This window comes from Nerophis ophidion, linkage group LG27 (assembly GCF_033978795.1).
Source record: "Nerophis ophidion isolate RoL-2023_Sa linkage group LG27, RoL_Noph_v1.0, whole genome shotgun sequence".
NCBI lineage: Eukaryota > Metazoa > Chordata > Actinopteri > Syngnathiformes > Syngnathidae > Nerophis > Nerophis ophidion.
This window is the reverse complement of record NC_084637.1, coordinates 25,389,690-25,414,193: the sequence shown is the minus strand read 5'-3', so window position 1 is coordinate 25,414,193 and position 24,504 is coordinate 25,389,690. Positions and strand designations below refer to the sequence as shown.

Sequence of the window (24,504 nt, the reverse complement as noted above, 5' to 3'; positions counted from 1 at the left end):
ACGCCATGCTTGGTTACAATGAGCACAAAGAGAAGTTTTGCCACTTCCTACGAGGTGGGAAAAAAGGTGTGTTCGATTTGCTCATCCACCCTACAGCACTATACGGCTAATCTGGCCTCATTGTAATGTTTTTTTCTTGTTATTTGGAAGTTATTTTTCAAGGTTATCAGATTTATGTATGTGACATCACACTTCCTGACCCGATGATTATCTGTACGATATTTATTGTGCGCCCCTACATCTAATAATTGATCATTTGGAGCATATTCAGAAATAAAGTGTTGTACTTAAAGCCATGGAGTAGCTTCACAATTAATGGGTAATTTGTCAAATGAGACAAAAATAATAAATACATATTTAAATAATTACAAAAATGTGTCAGTAATTAATAATTCTTCAAATTTAAAAACAAACCTGTTAATAAAAGGACACATGATGGCTGAGTTTGACAAATATGATAATTTCATGGAGCGCTTCCACAAAGGTTCATCAGATAATTAAATAAATCATTCAATATAAAACAATTAGTACATTAAATAATTAAATCAACAATTACATGATTAAATATTCAAATAATTATTAACTAATGAAACAATGAGTACATATCGAAAACATTAATTACATAATGAAATGATATGTCAGTTTACATAAAATATACTAATGAATCATTTATGAACACATGTAAGTATTTTATTCCAATTACAAATAATTAATGACCCATTTATGTATAAATTGAAATATTTATTTGCTTTATTTGGTACCATTTGACCCTCCATAATTTGGTGATTGACATAATTATTTTAATTTAAAAGTACACTGAGTTTGCCAGATAAAATAAATTCATAGTGCGCTGCCACAAAGATTAATGAGAAAATTAAATAAATCATTCAATCATGAAACAATTGATTATGAAATAAAATAATTTAATCGATAATAATCAAAATAATTACACCATTGAATAATGATTAAATCTTTGAATAATAATTAAATCATGAAATTAAATGTACTCTCACATTAAATAAATAACACATTTAAAAACTCATTCATGTATTTTATTCCAATTATACATAATTAATGACACATTTAAGGAATACTTTAAAGATTTATTTATTTATTGTATTTTGTCCCATTTGACCTTCATAATTTGGTGATTGACAAGATCATTTCAATGTAAAAGTACGCGTGAGAGCTGATTAAAAAAAATTCATGAGATAATTCAATAAATTATGAAATAATTATTTAATTAAATAATTAATTTAAATGATTAAATATTGAAATAATTAAATGAATACATCTTTGAACAAGTATTTGAAATTAAATGTCATTTTACATTACATAAACGGATAACACATTCAATAGCACATGTATGTATTTTATGCCAATTATAAATAATTAATGACACATTTAAAGAATAATTTAAAGATTTAAATACATATTCGATTTTGTCCTATTTGACTTCCATAATTTGGTGATTGACATGATAATGTCAATGTAAAAGAACACGTAACAGCTTGGGTTGAGAGATAAAATAAATTCATGGAGCGCTGCCCCACAAATTCCTGAGATAATTCAATAAATTATGAAATAGTTATTCAATTAAATAATTAATTTAAATTTGGTGCCCAAGACCAGACTTAAGACCAGGGGAGACAGGGCCTTCTCTGTGGTCGGCCCTAAGCTCTGGAACACTCTGCCCCTCCATGTTCAAACTGCTTCCACAGTGGAGTGTTTTAAGTCTCGTCTTAAGACCCACTTTTATTCTTTGGCTTTTAACACTACGTGAGTTATGTGGTCCTCTGTCCTCTGTTGTCCTCTGTGTTTTTTATACACTTTGATTTCTATTTTACTGTTTTAATTGATTTTACCCTTTAAAATAGTTTTTAATCATATTTGTTTTTCTATTGTTTTTATTGGTTTTATATTTATTTATTTTTTGTTTTTATTCAGTCATTGGTGGAGCATAATATGTATATATATATATATTTTTTTATATTTTATTTTATTATTATTATTTTTTTTACAATTGTTTTTAACATGGCTGTGCAGCACTTTGGAAACGTTATTGTTGTTCAAATGTGCTATATAAATAAAGTGGATTGGATTGGATTGGATAAATGATTAAATATTGAAATAATTAAATTGGCCCTAGTGTGTGAATGTGAGTGTGAATGTTGTCTGTCTATCTGTGTTGGCCCTGTGATGAGGTGGCGACTTGTCCAGGGTGTACCCCGCCTTCCGCCCGATTGTAGCTGAGATAGGCGCCAGCGCCCCCCGCGACCCCAAAAGGGAATAAGCGGTAGAAAATGGATGGATAATTAAATCTTTGAACAATTATGGAATCATGAAATTAAATGTAATTTTACATTACATAAACGGATAACAAATTTCATAGCACATGCATGTATTTTATGCCAATTATACTTTTTAAATACACCAATGGTGCAACTGGACACATCCTCAGTGATGTAACCTAGGATCACAGGGGGTTTCGGGTCTTTCAACAATCAGACCCCCTCCCCTAGGCGACCCAGCCAGGGTTGATCAGGCCCCAGCCTGTGTCCAGGTAGCGCTACTGCCCTACATGCCACGCCTCTCCCCTCCTGATCCACAGCCACCTTGATGCCACTTCTGCTGCATCTGTGACTAACTTCATGGCCCTTTGCTGGCTGGCCCCTGTGATGCCAAGCATTCTGTAGGCCCTGCAGAGAGATTTGCCCACAAACCCTCGACACCCCACTTCAACCGGCCGGCACATCGCTCGCCACCCATTGCTCCGACACTCCTCCACAAGCTGAGAGTACTTTGCACTCTTCCTCTCATTGGCCTCCTCCATACGGTCCTCCCAAGGCACTGTGAGCTCCAAGAGGATTACCTGCTTGGAGGCCACTGAGGTGAGCACAATATCTGGCCTTAGTGTTGTTTTAGCAACCACGTCAGGGAACTTCAACTGCTTTCCCAGATCAACTGACAGCTCCCAGTCGCGTGCTGTTGCCAACAGGCCAGACGAGGTGTTCCGGGCAGCCGGTGTTGACTTCTCCCCAGCTCTGATGAAAGCAGTACTCTTCACTGGGCGGAGGCTCTTGCTGTGACTGACTCCCCTGCAGATGGCATCAGCTATGGCCTTCAGGACCTGGTCATGTCGCCAGCGGTACCGCCCTTCACCCAGGGCTTTTGGACAACAGCTTAGGATGTGCTCCAAGGTTCCTCTCCTCTGGCAGAGGGGGCACCCTGGTGTCTCCACCTTTCCCCAGGTGAAGAGGTTGGATGGACTTGGCAGCACATCGTAGACCGCCTGGATCAAGAACTTTATTCGATGGGGTTCGGCTTTCCAGAGCTCGGTCCATGTGACCTTACGCTCTGATACTTGTTCCCATCTCGTCCAGGCGCCCTGTTGCCGCATTCCCGCCATCTGGCAGGCTCGCCTTTCCTCAACTCCTGCTCGCACTTCCTCGAGGATCAGTGACCTCTTCTCTTTCCCCTGCGCCTTGTCATAGCGAGGTGTTCTTCTGCTACCTAAGCCAGATCTCCCCTGCGCCACTGTTCCCACCAAAACCTTTTGCCGTAGCCTTGCCTCTGCAACATCCACAGCCTCGACAGCTCTCCACTTCCGCCCCGTCCTGACTTCAATCCCAGCCTGTGCAACCTTTGGGTCACTGGACTCCCGATACTGTAGGAGCTCCCTGGACCGTGTCACCATGAACTCCTCGCTCAGGCTGCTGATGGGGAGCTTCAGCTTGTTGTTATGCCCGTATAGAGCAATGCTGCTCAGGCTTCGCGGCAGTCCTAGCCACCTGCGCAGGAACCTACTGACCCTCATCTCAAAGCCTTCCACCGTTGAAATGGGGACTTCGTACACCATGAGGGGCCAGAGGATCCGAGGGAGAATCCCGTGCTGGTAAATCCAGGCCTTGAACTTGCCAGGAAGGCCAGACTTATCCACCACGGTCAGCCAGGTCTCCAGGTCTTGGTTGGTCGATCTTGTGGAGGCTGCGTCTCTCAGGCTGCAATTAAACACCTTTCCCAAGCTCTTCACAGGTTCCTCGGTGAGTGATGGTATTTTGGTGGTGCCAAGTGAGAAGCAGAATTTGCCAGTAACCTTTCCTTTCTTTAGCACTAGGACCCTCGACTTGGCCGGCTTGAAGTTCATGCGAGCCCAGGAAATCACCTCCTGAAGGCCATTCAAGATCCACCTGCAACCTGGGACGGATGTAGTGGTCACTGTCAGGTCGTCCATGAAGGCTCGGATGGGTGGCTGCCGGACTCCAGACCTGGAGAGGGGACCTCTGCACTGAACTTCCGCAGACTTCACCAGCATGTTCATGGCGAGCGCAAAGAGGATGACTGAGATCGTACAGCCAGTGATGATCCCCTTTTCAAGCCTGTGCCAGTCGGAGGTTGTTTTTCCGGAGGAGACTCTTAGATGGAAGTTGGCATAGTAGTCCAGAATGAGGTCTCTGAACTTCTTTGGAATGTGATGCCGATTCAGTGCCTCTTCGACCAGCTTGTGGGGTATGGATCCATAGGCATTTTCGAGGTCCAGCCACAGAACAGCCAGGTCCCCCTTATTCTCCCTGGCTTCCCTGATGAGCTGAGTGACCACGCCTGTGTGCTCCAGACATCCAGATACCTCTGGGATCCCTCCTTTCTGGACCGATGTATCAATGTAGGAGTTCTTCAGGAGGTAGTCTGTCAGTCGCCTGGCCATGAGGCTGAAGAAGATCTTCCCTTCAACACTCAGCAACGAGATGGTTCGGAACTGATTGATGTTCTTAGACTTCTCCTCCTTTGGGATCCACACACCCTCTGCCTGTCTCCACTGGTCTGCTACCTTGCCCCTCCTCCAGATCACCTTCAAGATTCTCCAGAGTCTGTGGAGTAGTCTTGGACAGTTCTTATAGACCTTATAAGGTACTCCACTGGGCCCTGGAGCAGAGCTCGTCCTTGCCCTGCGGACCACCTCCTGGATTTCCTTCCAGCCGGGCTCTTTCCCATCGAAGTCAAGCGTTGGTGTTGGTGGATTGATCAAGGACCTGCAGGGGCCTAGGTCTTGTTCTCTGCATCCATCGCTGTAAATTTGCTTGAGGTGGTGGTCGACCTCAGCTTTGGAGCAGGCCAGTCTACCGCTTCGCTTCTGTCCTAGCAGCTGTTTTGTGACTCCAAAGGGATTCGCCAGAAAGGCAGCTCTCCTCCTGGACCTTTCCTTCCTCCTCCTCCTATGCCACTCCGCTCTCCTCAAGGTTATTAGCTTCTTGCGGATTATACAACGTAGTTCCGCAAGAGGCCCCCTATCCTCTTCACGTGCAACCTTGAACTGCTGTCTTAAACACTTCAGTTCCTGCCTGAGCTGATGGATTTTACTCGCTCTATTGTTCATGATGTAGGGGGGCTTCGCTGCCCGCTTCTCCTCAAGTCCAAACCTCTCTGCAGCGAGGCTGATGATGATCGTGGTCATCGTCTTGAGGCGTCGATCAGCGTCCCCTTTGGCTGTTGTTTCCAAGATGGTATCAGCATCTTCATCAAACTGGAGCCACTCTTTCTCCTTGCTAGCTTGGGGCCACTTTACCCGACGATGTTCTGATGTCCTGTGTGCTTCTGGTGGTTGCATCACCTGGAGGCTCCGGGCACTGTGGGGTGACTCCGGGCCTGGCTCCTCCTGCGTCTCACCAGGCGTAGTTCCTGTGCGCTGTGATTCTACCACCTTCTGCATACACTTCATCCTGGCCTGGTGGATCCGCAGGCCATGTCGGTTCTTGCATACCTTCCCACATATGCATTCCATAGTCGTCGTCGTGTTACCATTGCCATGTGTCGTCAACCTTTGATCCGTCCAGTGGGATTCTCTTCCGCCCCCCCTCTCGGGAATCCCTGGGGGTATATTTCCTGTAGGTCGATTCGTAGCTTGTTGTGGGTTCCTTCCTCTCAGAAGGTGCAGCTCGGGATGCTACCCCTCACTGCCCCGGTGCCGTCTTTCCGGGCTGTCCGCTGTCTCTCCAGCTGTCACCAATCTATACTTGGTGGTCAACCAGACTGTTCCTGGTAGTCACTGGTTGTCCCAGAAAAGCAACTTTTTAAATACACCAATGGTGCAACTGGACACATCCTCAGTGATGTAACCTAGGATCACAGGGGGTTTCGGGTCTTTCAACAATCAGACCCCCTCCCCTAGGCGACCCAGCCAGGGTTGATCAGGCCCCAGCCTGTGTCCAGGTAGCGCTACTGCCCTACATGCCACGCCTCTCCCCTCCTGATCCACAGCCACCTTGATGCCACTTCTGCTGCATCTGTGACTAACTTCATGGCCCTTTGCTGGCTGGCCCCTGTGATGCCAAGCATTCTGTAGGCCCTGCAGAGAGATTTGCCCACAAACCCTCGACACCCCACTTCAACCGGCCGGCACATCGCTCGCCACCCATTGCTCCGACACTCCTCCACAAGCTGAGAGTACTTTGCACTCTTCCTCTCATTGGCCTCCTCCATACGGTCCTCCCAAGGCACTGTGAGCTCCAAGAGGATTACCTGCTTGGAGGCCACTGAGGTGAGCACAATATCTGGCCTTAGTGTTGTTTTAGCAACCACGTCAGGGAACTTCAACTGCTTTCCCAGATCAACTGACAGCTCCCAGTCGCGTGCTGTTGCCAACAGGCCAGACGAGGTGTTCCGGGCAGCCGGTGTTGACTTCTCCCCAGCTCTGATGAAAGCAGTACTCTTCACTGGGCGGAGGCTCTTGCTGTGACTGACTCCCCTGCAGATGGCATCAGCTATGGCCTTCAGGACCTGGTCATGTCGCCAGCGGTACCGCCCTTCACCCAGGGCTTTTGGACAACAGCTTAGGATGTGCTCCAAGGTTCCTCTCCTCTGGCAGAGGGGGCACCCTGGTGTCTCCACCTTTCCCCAGGTGAAGAGGTTGGATGGACTTGGCAGCACATCGTAGACCGCCTGGATCAAGAACTTTATTCGATGGGGTTCGGCTTTCCAGAGCTCGGTCCATGTGACCTTACGCTCTGATACTTGTTCCCATCTCGTCCAGGCGCCCTGTTGCCGCATTCCCGCCATCTGGCAGGCTCGCCTTTCCTCAACTCCTGCTCGCACTTCCTCGAGGATCAGTGACCTCTTCTCTTTCCCCTGCGCCTTGTCATAGCGAGGTGTTCTTCTGCTACCTAAGCCAGATCTCCCCTGCGCCACTGTTCCCACCAAAACCTTTTGCCGTAGCCTTGCCTCTGCAACATCCACAGCCTCGACAGCTCTCCACTTCCGCCCCGTCCTGACTTCAATCCCAGCCTGTGCAACCTTTGGGTCACTGGACTCCCGATACTGTAGGAGCTCCCTGGACCGTGTCACCATGAACTCCTCGCTCAGGCTGCTGATGGGGAGCTTCAGCTTGTTGTTATGCCCGTATAGAGCAATGCTGCTCAGGCTTCGCGGCAGTCCTAGCCACCTGCGCAGGAACCTAAATAATTACTGGAACATTTACGGAATATTTTAAAAATGTATTTATTTAATTGTATCCTATTTGACCCTTCATAATTTGGTGACTGACATGATGATTTAGAGATGATTAGAGACACTTGATCATAGTTCATATTGCGTCAATAACAGGATGTGCCCTCCTCACCTGATCCTCATCCCCGATGGCGGAGATATATCCCACAATGCTTTGCATCTCTTCCTGGGACATGCCCTTGCCGATGTAGTACTTGATGAGCCCGTAGAGAGACGTGCGGATGGTCCGAATGTCATCCTCACTCAGGTCGCCGTCTTTATTAGTGTTTTTCCTTAGAACCAAGAGCCGAGGTTTGATGTTGTGCCAGACAAAAAAACTCAATAACAACCGACTCTCACCCATAATAGAGGCGAATGGTGTCCAAAAGGAATCGTACTCCATATTTCTTGCGGAACTGCTTCCTGTTGTCTTTGATGACAGTGCTCACATACTGTATGTGACCTGGAGAGGAAAACAACCAGCATAGCACAGAAGTCACTTTGAATAGCTCAATGTTCTGGATATATTGTCTTTATTTGGCATTTTAGGATCTGACCTATTCGTAAAGGGAAGTCGCCTTTATTCCAGATGTTGAAGTTGAACAGGAGATGTGTGTGAAGTTGCTGCAGCAGAGCTTGATTCTTCTCGTAAGTCACCTGCTCTATCAGCAGCTGCATAGCCACCAGGACACTGACATCCACGTGACCGACAGGAAGCTGAAAAAGCAAAGCATGGCTCCAATATACAGACTGTATGAATTTACTGCTAAACCCAAACAGCTTCCTCATATCACCAACACACTTAAAAGAGTCACGTTTAAACGGGTGTGACGATTTTGCCTTGAGCAATTATTTGAGCATTTTAATCCGCAACTAAATGGAGACTTTGCCATGGTCTAAATCAGGGGTGTCAGACTTGTTTTCATCCAGGGCCACATCGCAGTCATAGCTGCCCTCAGAGGGCCGTTTGTAACAGTGAATGTAAGAATATAAAAGTATAATCGCCTCATTATATTATTGCCTTTGCATTTGGTTATTTGATTTTTGTAAATCGTAAATGGGTTGGTTACGATCAGTGTCAGAGCTTGGTCCGCATCGCCGGCAGTAAGTCGGACACGCTTCCAGTGAGGGTTGGACTCCGCCAAGGCTGTCCTTTGTCACCGATTCTGTTCATAACTTTTATGGACAGAATTTCTAGGCGCAGTCAAGGTGTTGAGGGGTTCCGGTTTTGTGGCCGCGGGATTAAGTCTCTGCTTTTTGCAGATGATGTGGTTCTGATGGCTTCATCTGGCCGGGATCTTAAGCTCTCACTGGATCGGTTCGCAGCCGAGTGTGAAGCGACCGGAATGAGAATCAGCACCTCCAAGTCCGAGTCCATGGTTCTCTCCCGGTAAAGGGTGGAGTGCCAACTCCGGGTTGGGGAGGAGACCCTGCCCCAAGTGGAGGAGTTCAAGTATTTAGGAGTCTTGTTCACGAGTGAGGGAAGAGTGGATCGTGAGATCGACAGGCGGATCGGTGCGGCGTCTTCAGTAATGCGGACGTTGTACCAATCCGTTGTGGTGAAGAAGGAGCTGAGCCGGAAGGCAAAGCTCTCAATTTACCGGTCGATCTACGTTCCCATCCTCACCTCTCCCGTCCAAAGGCAAAACCTAGTAACTCACTTCTAGCTGATTGTGAGAAAACAAAGGAAAACCAATCCATCTTGATGCTGTCTTACAGAAATCTACAAAGTCATCAAACGTATAGATGTTTTCTTGAGCTTTCATTTTCTTGCCAATTGAGCCATGGATTGAATCTGCTCTCATGAACGTGTGCCCTTTCTCCAGATATTTTATCACAATCTCGGGTGGGCCCCATTCTGCGTTTGCACATTGGGCAAGAGCCGTGTACAGCGTCCAGTTTTTATTTTGACCTCCACAGTTATCTGCCCAAAAGAGTATGCAAGGGGAAGAATCAAGAACAATACATTTAATGAAGGTGCTTGCAACGTCCTGGGCCAATCTTCCAAAGATCCCCTCGTGCCATAATATCACGTAATCAGGTTGATCGTCGGCCCCCATTCGGGCATCCTGACCAGATGCCCGAACCGCCTCATCTGGCTCCTCTCGATGTGGAGGAGCAGCGGCTTTACTTTGAGTTCCTCCCGGATGACAGAGCTTCTCACCCTATCTCTAAGGGAGAGCCCCGCCACACGGCGGAAGAAACTCATTTCTTATCCTTTCGGTCATGACCCAAAGCTCATGACCATAGGTGACGATGGGAACGTAGATCGACCGGTAAATTGAGAGCTTTGCCTTCCGGCTCAGCTCCTTCTTCATCACAACGGATCGGCACAAGAAAATGGATGGACAATTAAAATGCAAATACAGCTTCACTACATTAGACATAATTTTTGCACTAAATAAACTTAATAAAGGCTCCAGACTTCTTCTCTTTGATATTGTCACTACTGCCACAAGTGGTGGAAAAGTGTATTACAACTGATATTTTTTGCCACCCTCAAGGGGGCGCTTACGGCCTATGGTTAAGAAACACAGCCGGAGAAGTCTGCTTTGAAAGGTAAATGCCGTACGTAATTATTACTTCATAAAACTACTGTTAGTGTTTTATTGAATTGTTTTCAATAGAATGTTTGTTATCTAAAAGTTACTTTTTCCTTTTTAAAGGCAGGCACATGTTAAAATTGTGCTGTTTTCTATTCATTTCAAGGGGCAACGCTTTTCGTAATACAAGTTTTTCAAGATACGAGTTATGTCATAGAAATAATTAGAGTCACACCCTAAAGGTACCACAGAAAACAAGTAGCTTAGCACGTTCACAAATGCCCACACTTATTCCGTCCCAGACAAATTGTATGCTACTAGTAACCTTTGGATCAAATGTGAAAAGTTTTTGCTAAAGACCAACTGGCTTGTGTGATAACGGCATTAAAAACCTTCTGCAGCAGGGCTCCCAGTGTCTCGATGCCATGCGAGTACAGAAGATTTTCCTGGTTTATTGCATGCCTCTGCAGAAAATGCTTCAGCAGCAACAAGAAGGTGGCCACCAGATTCTTCTCGAGGCGCGCTTCTGGTACAAAGAAAAACATTTCACACCGTGCTTGTTAACACACTGTGCCTGGGCTGGCATGTCGAGGGGATGGCAAACGGACCTGAAGCCCTGTTAGACGGGAGAATGACCCACTCGCCGTCAGCAGGAGTGGTCACATCTGGGGTGATGAAGTCTGATCCCGTTGACGCGTCACTGGCCTGTTGATCGGGGGCCACATAGGCCAACTGCTCCAGTATCGGGAAGACCACAGGCAAGCCGCCTACACAATTGATCATATCCTGCCAAAAGGTACAATGTGCAGTATTTAAAAGGAGCCATATGTAATAATTTAATCTCAAGTCACCCCACATATGTCAAAAGGCATTTATAAATCCTGTTATTTTCCAATACCTCTGTAACTGATAACAGTAGTTCAGCCGGGATATGCCCTTTTCAAAACTAGATTTACAGCCCCGAAATCTTGTTATTGTTTACATTTCGATGCCCCGTCTTCCACCATTTGACCAATTAGAAAGTCTGTGAGTTTGTCACATCCAGGTTGCCAGTTACGCACCGCCACCTTCGTCTAGCTACTGCCACTGGTAAAGTTACTAAACATGTCGGACCTAAAAGGCGTTAAAACGATTCTCAACTTATTCATGACAAAGACAGAAACAAAACGAGGATTTGTATCGTGGATGACTTTGAAAGATGGAGACGATAGAAGGCGGAGAAAAATGTTTCATCTAACGACAAACTTGCTAATTTCCTCCCTGATAGGTAAGCTAAGTAAGGCATTTAAGTTTTATTATTACTTGTAATAAATGGAAATGGACATTTGGTATGTAAACTATATTGTCCAATACAGTCTATGATCTTGTCTAACAAACCTAGTATGTTCTAGCAACGAATGCAGTGTGAAGGTGCATAGCTCCTAGTGCAGGGGTCGGCAAACTAAAATGTTAAAAGAGCCATATTGAACCAAAAATACAAAAACAAATATGGCTGGAGCCGCAAAAAAATGAAAGCCATATTACATACAGATAGTGTGTCATGAGATATAAATTGAATTAAGAGGACTTAAAGGAAACCAAATGAGCTTAAATATAGCTACAAATGAGGCATGATGATGCAATATGTACATATAGCCTAAATAGCATGTTAGCATTGATTAGCTTGCAGTCATGCAGTGACCAAATATGTCTGATTATAACTCCACACAAGTCAGTAACGTCAACAAAACTCACCTTTCTGCATTCATGCACGTTAAGTTTGGTCGACAAAATGAGACGGAAAAAGAAGTGGCATAAAACACGTCTTAGAATGTCGGAGAAAGTTATGCATGTAAACAAACGACGGTGAGTTCAAGGACCACCAAGATTAATAGGACAAAACGGCGCTTGCCAATTACTCGAATCAGTGAATCATGTTTAATACAAACAGTGTGCTTTATAACAATTAGGGAGGTTTGTGTAATGTTTATCCTCCTCCAGAAACTGTATTAAAACAAAATATATTTGTAATATTTTTTTTCCTCATCTTTTTCCATTTTTCATACATTTTTGAAAAAGCTCCAGAGAGCCACTAGGGCGGCGCTAAAAAGCCGCATGCGGCTCTAGAGCCTTGGGTTGCCAACCCCCGTCCTAGTGTAATGCTTAGCATGCTAGCCCGGTGAATGACATATCGACATACAGGCTAACAGGGGAAATATATGCCCGTTAGCCTGTATGGCGATGTGTTTGCGGACTAACAGTGCCAAATATATTTTCAACAAATAAAACCGATAGGGATATGGGTAGTGTCACTGCCTATTTCGTTGTCAATATGCTAACATGCTGAGGAAATGGGTTCCAACTTCAGCACTGCTAAATCACATGATAAACAAATTCCTCATTTGTGTGGCCCAGGAGTCACCAACGCGGTGCCCGCGGGCACCAGGTTGCTTGTAAGGACCAAATGAGTAGCCCGCTGGCCTGTTCCAAAAATAGCTTAAATAGCAGCACTTACCAGTGAGCTGCCTCTATTTTTTAGATTGTATTTATTTACTAGAAAGCTGGTCTCGCTTTGCTCGACATTTTTAATTCTGAGAGAGACAAAACTCAAATAGAATTCGAAAATCCAAGGAAATATTTTAAAGAATTGGTCTTCACATGTTCAAATAAATTCATTTATTGTTTTACTTTGCTTCTTATAACTTTCAGAAATACAATTTTAGAGAAAAAATACAACCTTAAAAATTATTTTAGGATTTTTAAACACATATACCCTTTTACCTTTTAAATTCCTTCCTCTTCTTTCTTGACAATTTAAATCAATGTTCACATAATTTTATATTTTTTTATTGTAAAGAATAATAAATACATTTTAATTCAAATCTTCATTTTCGCTTCTGTTTTTTCGACGAAGAATATTTGTGAAATATTTCTTCAAACTTATGATTAAAATTCAAAAAAGTTATTCTGGCCAAATCTAGAAAATCTATAGAATCAAATTTAAAACTTATTTCAAAGTCTTTTGCATTTCTTTAAAAATTTTTGTTCTGGAAAATCTAGAAGAAATAATGATTTTTTCTTTGTTAGAAATATAGCTTGGTCCAATGTGTTATATATTATAACAAAGTGCAGATTGGATTTTAACCTATTTAAAACATGTCATCAAAATTCTAAAATTAATATCAGGAAAAAATGACTAATGACGTTCCAAAAATTCTTTTTTTAATTTTTTCAAAAATATTTGAATTAACTAGTTTTTCTCTTCATTTTTTCCAGTTGAATTTTGAATTTTAAAGAGTCGAAATTGAAGATAAACTATGGTTCAAAATTACATTTTCATTTTTTTCCTGTTTTCTCCTCTTTTAAACCGTTAAAAATTCATTTTTTTTTCATAATTTTTTCTCTACAAAAAACCTTCCGTAAAAGGAAAAAAAATGTACAACGGAATGACAGAAAGAAATACCCATTCTATATATATATATATATATATATATATATATATATATATATATATATATATATATATATATATATTTATTAACGGTAAATTGAGCAAATTGACTATTTATGGCAATTTATTTAAGTGTGTATCAAACTGGTAGCCCTTTGCATTAATCAGTACCCAAGAAGTATCTCTTGGTTTCAAAAAGGTTGGTGACCCCTGGTGTAGCCTACAGGCATAACTCAGTAGAATGTCTCCTCTTTAGTTTTGGGCGTACATTAGGCTGCTAAGCATGCTCTACTTATTTTCACCTGTATAACCATTGCTAGTGTTGGTTGTAGTTGGTTTTAGTCTTTGTTTTGTGATCGTACTGACAATAACCATTTGTTGGGATATTGTACGCAGGCATGACGTACTTTTTCCTGAAAACAGCCTAATTTCTGTGAAAAATGTAATCGTTAGAGAATTTTTATTGACAAAACGCTTGTCTATTCAGCCGTTATGGTCCCAGCACCTCAACCCCCTAGTAAGAGGCAGTGGAAGTTTGAAGTTCCTTGAAGTAGCCCAGTAGATTGAGCTGGATTTGGCTGCATATCTGGCAACCTCAGTCAGGGAGAGAGGGAGGTGACTTCAGAATTTTGACTGCGATTGCAGTACCATTTCTGGCCACATTATTAAATATGCCACCTTTAAAGGCCGACTGAAACTCACTACTACCGACCACGCAGTCTGATAGTTTATATATCAATGATGAAATCTTAACATTGCAACACATGCCAATAAGGCTTTTTTAGTTTACTAAATTGCAATTTTTAATTTCCCGCGAAGTGTCCTGTTGAAAACGTCGCACTATGATGACGCGTGCGTTTGACGTCTCAGGTTGTAGCGGACATTATTTTCCAGCCCGATCCAAGCTATGAGTAGTCTGCTTTAATCGCATAATTACACAGTATTCTGGACATCTGTGTTGCTGAATATTTTGCAATTTGTTCAATTAATAATGGAGAAGTCAAAGTAGAAAGATGGAGGTGGGAAGCTTTTAGCTTTGTTTCCTTGTTTAAAATTCCCAAAAGTGAAGCTTTACTATGGAACAGAGCAGTCAAGCGAACATGGAACCCAACCACATGTCAACCGGCAGGTTTCAGTGAGAAAATTGTGGTAATAAGTTGGCTCTTACCGTAGTTATGAGCGGAGCCTGCGTCCTCCTGCAGCTGCTGCGGACTATTACCTCCTCCCACCGGAGACACTGGCGGTCACCACACCCGTGGCCTTTCAGGTACTATATAATCTCCCTAAAACACTAGTAACACAGATAAGGGATTTTCCAGAATTATCCTAGTAAATGTGTCTAATAACATCTGAATCGGTCTCATTGCCCTCGCCCTTTTTTTTTTTTTCTATTCCTTCACTCTCAATATCCTTATCCACAAATCTTTCATCCTCGCTCAAATTAATGGGGAAATTGTCGCTTTCTCGGTCCGAATCGCTCTAGCTGCTGGAGGCTATGATTGTAAACAATGTGAGGATGTGAGGAGCTCTACAACCCGTGACGTCACACGCACATCGTCTGCTACTTCCGGTAAAGGCAAGGTTTTTTTATTAGCGACCAAAAGTTGCGAACTTTATCGACGATGTTCTCTACTAAATCCTTTCAGCAAAACTATGGCAATATCGCAAAATGATCAAGTATGACACATAGAATGGACCTGCTATCCCCGTTTGAATAAGAACATCTCATTTCAGTAGGCCTTTAACATTCCGAACACAGAATGACTGTCTGAGAGTGATGTTGCAGTCCAACCTTGATGTCCCAGTTAACAACTTTCTTCCCAGTCAGGCGCCCATGCAGCTTATTGGGGGACAGATCGAGACAGATCGGATTTTGACAAGCCTGTAAAAAATTGTTATAAATAAAGCATCATGTTTGATGCTGGGCTGGACTTGATGTTTTTAAAGTTTTGCAGAAAAAAATACCTTTGGTGAATAGTGCAGCAGCAGTTTGCTTGAAAAGTCGCCAAGCTCTGCTTCCTGGACTTTTAATGGGGAGATACAGTTTGGACCTGCGTAGAAACAAACATCAATGTTAGGTCTGTGGATGTAATGATATGGAAATTTCATATCAGTTATCGTGACCAAAATGATCACGTTTATCATTATTATCGCGGTGTTGTCAAAAAGTAATTTGTACACATGCTAAAATCTTTTGACCAAGTAATATATTTTTTAAACAAGTAAATGTTAGAAACATCACTATTTTGCATGTTTTGTGTTTCTTATGCTTAACTGATAGTAGACCAGGATTCTATCAGTTTATATACCGTTTAATACATTGGTTTGTACTGTAGCACTTTGAGATTTATTCCAATGAAAAGTGCGTTACAAATGATAAATGGCTTTTACTTGTATAGCGCTTTTCTACCTTCAAGGTACTCAAAGCGCTTTGACACTACTTCCACATTTACCCATTCACACACTGATGGAGGGAGCTGCCATGCAAGGCGCTAACCAGCACCCATCAGGAGCAAGGGTGAAGTGTCTTGCTCAGGACACAACGGACCAGGGACCCTCGGGCTGCGCACGGCCACTCTCCCACCAAATAAAATCTATTATTATTGTTTATGGGCTTCACGGTGGCAGAGGGGTTAGTGCGTCTGCCTCACAATACGAAGTTCCTGCAGTCCTGGGTTCAAATCCAGGCTCGGGATCTTTCTGTGTGGAGTTTGCATGTTCTCCCCGTGAACGCGTGGGTTCCCTCCGGGTACTCCGGCTTCCTCCCACTTCCAAAGACATGCACCTGGGGATAGGTTGATTGGCAACACTAAATTGGCCCTAGTGTGTGAATGTGAGTGTGAATGTTGTCCGTCTATCTGTGTTGGCCCTGCGATGAGGTGGCGACTTGTCCAGGGTGTACCCTGCCTTCCGCCCGATTGTAGCTGAGATAGGCGCCAGCGCCCCCCGCGACCCCGAAAGGGAATAAGCGGTAGAAAATGGATGGATGGATTATTGTTTATTATTTCTGGCGAGCATTGTGGCTACTCTGTTACTACTCTGTCTCATATTACTATCGTAAAGTGGTTTCTGGGTTCGTTTTTGCCTCAACCCTTATTTAAAGCGTGAGTGAAGAATCCACTAAGAACCAGATAAGTCCGAAATACAAAGTGATGATACAGTACTATGTGCTCACATATTCTACCTGGTGGTTGTTTGAGCGCACTGCAGCTAGTCCTGCATAGTTCCACACCTTAGTGCTTCAGTCACAAGCAGTATTCTCACAGGAATTAGGCATAAATACAACCTTACCTACTGTATATCAGTTGAGTATAGAATGATCATTGTGTTTTAAGAGGGCACAGCTTGTCGGTTCAATGTACACAATTGAATATCTTCAGTTACTCAGATTGTCATGTGTTTACTTAAATTTAGAGTGGGGTATGTCGTTCTCTTAAGGCCCAAGCTGTTTGTTTACACACTTTTTATTTACTTTCTCTTTGCTATTTGGGCTTATTGGACACTAATTAGAATAAAAACTAAGAATCATCTTTTGATACGATGTACTTAGTCCATAAGTACACGTCCGTGTACTTCATGTTAAGTGACATGCTAAATCTCATTTTTGCACTTTTTTTCCCCAAATTCCATTGTATGTTATACTCTTCTGACACCACCAGATGGCAGTATAAGTGCCCACGTAAGCGGCCGTAAGATCCCAATTCAGTAGTGTACACAATTTTGGAAATAAGAGCTAAAAGGTGCTGTCCACATATGTGGCCACTAAGCCAGTGGTCCCCAACCACCGGGCCGTAGCCCGATCGGTACCGGGCCGCAGATGAATTTTTTATTAATTTTTATAATAAAATAAAAAATAAAAATTAATCAACATAAAAAACAATATACACTTACAATTAGTGCACCAACCACAAAAAACTCCCCTTTTCATGACAAAAACTTCCCTTTTTCATGACAAATAAAAAAAAATAAAAAAAAAAAAAATAAAAGACCCCCCCAAGGTTTTGATGGCGAAAAACGTTAATGTCCCTTGTTTTCATGTTAGCATTTAAACTAGTGAGCTGGCACTAGTCGGCACATTAGTTTGTCAAAGCACAGTTATGAATCACGATTTTTCCAAAAACCTAATTTAAAACGGAAGTATTAGCCGTCGGGAGTGTTCATTATTCATTTTTTATCGGTACATCTCTGGTTGATAGGGGTGGGACATTTTGGGCACCGAACAATTCGATCCACAGGCACGAGAGCACCCTTTGAGGAAAAAAAAGAGAAAAACTGACAATAAAAGAGGGGAAAAATATTTGAAAACCAAGACTACATTTTTAAAAAATTGGGTTCCTTTCTACACTATATTTTACCTTTAGATTTATTCTAATCCACCCACCTCTTTTGGTGGGCTTTTTCACAATTACATGTCCAATTTAATGTACATTTTAGTTCTTTGGGAATTAATTAATTATCATTGAAAATGTAATGTAAAATTCTTTAACTTGCATGCAAAGAACTCCGAAAACGATTCCCACTTGGCAACTCTATCCTGTAGCCACGCCCCCTCAGGAAATGTACTTCCTGTGTTTAGACCTCTGTTTGTAGCAGTCATGTCAAAAATATATTTTCTCGCTGGCTATTAATAAATGCTCTACAACTACAACTGGTTAGGAACTAACAGTATTCAAATTGTAATCATCCAAATATGATTGGCAGCAAAGTAGAACGCCGTTTATATTGTGGCTCGGATTGGAACACAGGCAACAAGTCAGCTCGCTAGATGATGCAAACTCGCGGGTTTGTTTGTTAAGCTCCTATTTTTTTTCGATAATGTAGTGGGTTTACAATAATTACCCACAGAATTTTTGTTAGTGTTAGAGTTCCGGTCGGACGGGTTTTCACGGGATACATTTTTAGTGTTGTGTGATGAATGGAGAAGCCACGAATGTTTGTATATGGCTCGATTTCTGATAAGGAAACAAAGTTATCTCCATCTTTCGACACTCCCATCCTTACACACTACAATATTTCATGAAAAACGTGGAATGTCGATGTGGAAACAAACATTTAAAAGCTGAACATTAAAAATTCTCGATTCAAGCCGATTTTTTTCAATGTTGTATTTGTTATAATAATTCCATCAATCCATCCATTTTCTACCGCTTGTCCCTTTTGGGGTCGTGGGGGGTGCTGGAGCCTATCTCAGCTGCATTCCGGTGGAAAGCAGTGTACACCCTGGACAAGTCGCCACCTCATCGCAGGGCCAACACAGATAGACAGTCATTATTCACACTCACATTCACACAATAGGGCCAATTTAGAGTTGACAATCAACCTATCCCCAGGTGCATGTCTTTGGAGGTGGGAAGAAGCCGGAGTACCCGGAGGGAACCCACGCAGTCACGGGGAGAACATGCAAACTCCACACAGAAAGATCCCGAGCACGGAATTGAACTCAGGACTACTCAGGATCTTCGTATTGGGAGGAACAAGCACTAACCCCTGTCCACCGTGCTGCCGGAATAATAATAATAATGAATTTTTGTTCTAAACACCTTACAGGTTACAAAATCTCCTCCGAGGTGCATTGATATGGACTAAAAACATATTTTATATTATTTTATATATATATAGCACAGGCCAAAAGTTTGGACACCTACTCATTCAATGCATTTTTTTTTTTTATTTTAATTTTTTTTTTAATTGTAGATTGTCACTGAAGGCATCAAAACTGTGAATGCACACGTGGAGTTATTTACTTCACAAAAAAAAAGGTGAAATAACTGAAAACATGTTTTATATAGTAGTTTCTTCAAAATAGTCATTCTTTGCTCTGATTACTGCTTTGTACATAACTCCACATGTGTTCATTCATAGATTTGATGCCTTCAGTGACAATTTACAATGTAAATAGTCATTAAAGAGGAACATTATCGCCAGACCTATGTAAGCGTCAATATATACCTTGATGGCGCAGAAAAAAGACCATCTATATTTTTTAACCGATTTCCGAACTCTAAATGGGTGAATTTTGGCGAATTAAACGCCTTTCTGTTTATCGCTCTGGAGGCGATGACGTCAGAAGGTGACGTCGCCGAGGTAACAAAGCCGCCATTTTCATTTTCAACACATTGTAAACATTGGGTCTCAGCTCTGTTATTTTCTGTTTTTTCGACTATTTTTTGGAACCTTGGAGACATCATGCCTCATTGGTGTGTTGTCGGAGGGTGTAACAACACTAACAGGGAGGGATTCAAGTTGCACCACTGGCCCGAAGATGCGAAAGTGTCTGCCGCCAGACCCCCATTGAATGTGCTGGAGTGTCTCCACATTTTACTGGCGATGACAGACATGGCACAGAGATGTATGGATAACCTGCAGATGCATTTGCAACGATAAAGTCAACAAAATCACAAAGGTGAGTTTTGTTGATGTTATTGACTTATGTGCTAATCAGACATATTTGCTCGTGGCGTGACTGCCAGCTAATCGATGCTAACATGCTACGCTAATCGACGCTAACATGCTATTTACCGGCGGTGCTAAAGCAGACATGGCACAGAGATGTATGGATAACCTGCAGATGCATTTGCAACGATAAAGTCAACAAAATCACAAAGGTGAGTTTTGTTGATGTTGACTGCCAGCTAATCGATGCTAACATGCTATTTACCGGCGGTGCTAAAGCAGACATGGCACAGAGATGTATGGATAACCTGCAGATGCATTTGCAACGATAAAGTCAACGAAATCACAAAGGTGAGTTTTGTTGATGTTATGGACTTATGTGCTAATCAGACATATTTGGTCGCGGCGTGACTGCCAGCTAATCAATGCTAACATGCTATGCTAATCGACGCTAACATGCTATTTACCGGCGGTGCTAAAGCAAACATGGCACAGAGATGTATGGATAACCTGCAGATGCATTTGCAATGATAAAGTCAACGAAATCACAAAGGTGAGTTTTGTTGATGTTGACTGCCAGCTAATCGATGCTAACATGCTATTTACCAGCGGTGCTAAAGCAGACATGGCACAGAGATGTATGGATAACCTGCAGATGCCTTTGCAACTATATTACGTTTCCTTCCACCCACATTTAATGCGAAAAAAGCACTTACCAATCGACAGATTTAAGTTGCACCAGTGTGACGAGATGCGAAAGTCCTGATCGTTTGGTCCGCACATTTTACCGGCGATGCTAACGCAGCTATTCAACCATGCTATGGCTATGAAAAGCGTCAATAGCTTTTCGCTCAATAGCTTCAGTTTCTTCTTCAATACTTTCATACTCCAACCATTCTTTTCAATACATGCGTAATCTGTTGAATCGGTTAAGCCGCTGAAATCCGAGTCTGAATCCGAGCTAATGTCACTATATCTTGCTGTGGTATTCGCAATTGTTTGTTTACATTGGCAGCACTGTATGACGTCACAGGGAAATGGATAGTCGCATCGCAAATAGCGAAAATCAAGCACTTTAAATCTTTTTTTAGGGATATTCCGAGACCGGTAAAATTTTGAAAAAAAACTTCAAAAAATACAACAAGCCACTGGGAACGGATTTTTATTGTTTTTAACCCTTTCGAAATTGTGATAATGTTCCCCTTTAAAGTAAAGAATACACATTGAATGAGAAGGTGTGTCCAAACTTTGGGCCTGTATTGTAAATAATTTTTTTTTATCGATTTAAAAAAACTATGAATCCATTCAGTCGGGATGACTAAGAATCGAGATTCCGATTTTTTTGCTATATTACGTCATTGCACTTTTTCACATTTCTCCATGGTCACCGTGTGCTTACCAGCACTACAGATGGCTTTGACGTGGCCGGACTGCAGCGCCTCGTGGAACACCATCACGCTCCCGAGCTGACCCTGAAGCGATGTGGGGCTGCCCCACTCGCTGTCCTGGGTCCCCGCTGAGATGAGCTTCGTCACAGACTCAGGCTTTCCGCTCAGTAGTCCTCCCCACGCTTGAGGCGAAAGGATGCCGCCCAGCGAGGACCGCGTTGTGGGTGTGGTGGCGGACGAGAAGGGGGGGTCCGGGATCTGAGACGGTGGAGGAGTAGTGGTCCGGTGGCCCGCTGAGCCGATGCAACAGGATGTAAAGGGCTGTGGGTGGAAGCGAAGGGACGTTATAAACAAAAACTTACATTATGCTTCATTATTGGGAGTGTTGGTTTTACCTCGGTCATTGTGGGATACTTAAGTGGGGCAGAAAGCTTTTGCTGTCCGTCCACATAAATGTAGACCAGACTCTGCCCAAACGGCCTCTTCCCTGGTATGTGCACCACACCAATGCTGTGCTGTTGACAGAAATTCCATCAGAATTAAACCCATTTACCCTCACACTGCCTCTCTGTCAATCCTCTTAACAACCAGTGGGTGCAACGCTTCGACAACCTCACGGTGCGGTATGTACCTCGGTACAGTGAGGGAACAAAAGGCCAAGACGTAGAACTGCTTACCTTTTGAACTTGAGTGACTTTTCTAATAATTCTAACTCCAGACAGCTGGCAGTTAATGCTTTAATAAATATGCTCAATCTCAAATACAAAATAAGAATACAGAAGGGTGAAACCTCATGATCCAATTACAATTCAGGGCTATGGTTCAATTATTCATACATCTTTAATTATCATATTGTATAGGGAATAAGCGGTAGAAAATGGATGGATGATATATCAATATCATTATTTGTGATATATTTATGATTACACTTAATGATTAATAATATGCACTTCTCATCTGCTGCATTGTTTTGATCAGGAAACATGGAATTTCCGCGATTTTGACCATGAAAATGATCAAAATATACAGGAACCACACTAAAATCACATGGAAAGCATAAACCAAAAGAGAAATATTAAAACTTATTTTATTCTATTAATGTTTTTTGGAACATATCATGGTTAAGCGACCTGGTGGCAGGCGAGGCACTGACAGCACGTCACTGGTAGATCCCCTTGACTTGGTTGCCTTCAGAAAAAGTGTGGGCACGCCTGTTCTAGCTACACTTCTGTTAAAATCTATTAATCACCTATTCTTCTGTTGTTTAAACACTTTACATACGTATTGGGCGATACTCCAAATGTTGGAATCAATCCAACACCAAGTAGTTACAGGGTCATACATTGGTCATAATTAAAGTTCTTCTCTGACGAGAGACGTATTTCTTGGGTTCAGAAAAAATTAAAAAAACAACAAAAGATTTTGTGATAGTAAAAAATATCAATATAATCATTGTAGTATCGACTACATTTGGCTCTTTTACTTGGTATCGTTACAGTCGATGTCTGTGTAGATCCACCCATGGCATTTGTTTACATTGAGGAGTATATTTGATTAGTATATATATATATATTAGGGGTGTGGAAAAAAAAAATCGATTCGAATACGAATCGAATCAAATACGTTGTGCGATTCAGAATCGATTCTCTTTTTTTTTTTTAATCGATTTAAAAAAATATATATATATGTTTTTATCAATCCAAAAAAACACTGCACAGCAATACCATAACAATGGAATCCAATTCCAAAACCAAACCTGACCCAGCAACACTCAGAACTGCAATAAACAGAGCAATTGAGAAGACACAAACACGACACAGAACAAACCAAAAGTAGTGAAACAAAAAGGAATATTATCAACAACAGTATCAATATTAGTTATAATTTCAGCATAGCAGTGATTAAAACCCCTCATTGACATTATCATTAGACATTTATAAAAATTAAAAAACAATAGTGTCACAGTGGCTTACACTTGCATCTCATCTCATTAGCTTGACAACACACTGTGTCCAATATTTTCACAAAGATAAAATAAGTCATATTTTTGGTTTGTTTAATAGTTAAAACAAATTTACATTATTGCAATCGTTTCATAAAACATTGTCCTTTACAATTATAAAAGCTTTTTTAAAAAAATCTACTTCTCTGCTTGCATGTCAGCGAACTGGGGTAGATCCTGCTGAAATCCTATGTATTGAATGAATACAGAATCGTTTTGAATCAGAAAAATATTGTTTTTGAATCGAGAATTGCGTTGAATCAAAAAAAAAAAATCGATATATTATCGAATCGTGACCCCATGAATCGATATTGAATCGAATCGCGGGACACCCAAAGATTCGCAGCCCTAATATATATATATATATAAATAAATAATAGGAATAGTGATCTAATTATCTTAATCTGATTTTAAAAATAGTCTACAGCACTAATACATATACATATATACATAGAAGACTAGATATATGAGCATTGTAGCAGCGAGCAGAAATCCTTATTGTTTGGTTTTTGTGCCTTGTAAAACTATGGGATGCCCAGACACCTTACCTGGACCGCTGTAAGCACACGACACGAAAAGCTACGTTGCGTCTACCTATCACTGTATATTGTATGGATCACAATGTGGAATGGTCCCCTAAAGCAGTGTTAATTCAACCACTAGTGTGCCGCGAAATACAGTCAGGTGTGCTGTGGGAGATATTGTAATGTCACCTAATTGGGATTGTAGCTGAGATAGGCACCAGTGCCCTCCGCGACCCCAAAGGGAATAAGCGGTATAAAATGGATGGATGGATGGGTTAAAAATATTTTATCTTAATTTATTTTTTATTTATTAATTATAATCCGCAAATAATGTGCCGTTGTTGAGTGTCGGTGCTGTCTAGAGCTCGGCAGAGTAACCGTGTAATACTCTTCCATATCAGTAGGTGGCAGCTTAGTAGATGTCGGGAACTAAGACAATGGTTTGTCGTGATCACAAAACGCAGACGACAGCGGAGGCAGCTTGCAGGTATGAAGGTATCTAATGCTTAAACTGAAAATAAACAGTGTTCCTAAGAAAAGGAATTGCAGCTTAGGGACGCCTATTCAAAATGGAACTAAAAACTAAACTGGTTGCAAAGTAAACAAAAACGGAATGCTGGAGGACAACAAAGATTTACAGCATGTGGAGCAGAGGCGGCGTCCACAAAGTACATCCGAACATGACATGACAATCAACAATGTCCACACAAAGAAGGATAGCTTCCGCACGACTTAAATAGTCTTG

At 42.1% G+C, this 24,504-nt stretch overlaps 1 protein-coding gene across 3 annotated transcripts in view; it reads right to left on the bottom strand.

Annotated features, from left to right (window-relative positions):
• LOC133544401 (neurobeachin-like protein 1) overlaps positions 1 to 24,504 on the bottom strand; it is a 151,379-nt gene that overhangs the window by 61,119 nt on the left and 65,756 nt on the right. For all 3 annotated transcript variants that reach the window (XM_061889685.1, XM_061889683.1, XM_061889686.1), the window contains 9 exons: positions 21,629 to 21,748; positions 21,245 to 21,554; positions 15,418 to 15,503; positions 15,245 to 15,334; positions 10,631 to 10,808; positions 10,415 to 10,548; positions 8,037 to 8,196; positions 7,840 to 7,942; positions 7,613 to 7,772 (listed from right to left, as the gene is read on the bottom strand). In XM_061889685.1, the coding sequence (XP_061745669.1) occupies positions 7,613 to 7,772; positions 7,840 to 7,942; positions 8,037 to 8,196; positions 10,415 to 10,548; positions 10,631 to 10,808; positions 15,245 to 15,334; positions 15,418 to 15,503; positions 21,245 to 21,554; positions 21,629 to 21,748 (1,341 nt within the window). The remainder of the gene's footprint in view (positions 1 to 7,612; positions 7,773 to 7,839; positions 7,943 to 8,036; positions 8,197 to 10,414; positions 10,549 to 10,630; positions 10,809 to 15,244; positions 15,335 to 15,417; positions 15,504 to 21,244; positions 21,555 to 21,628; positions 21,749 to 24,504) is intronic.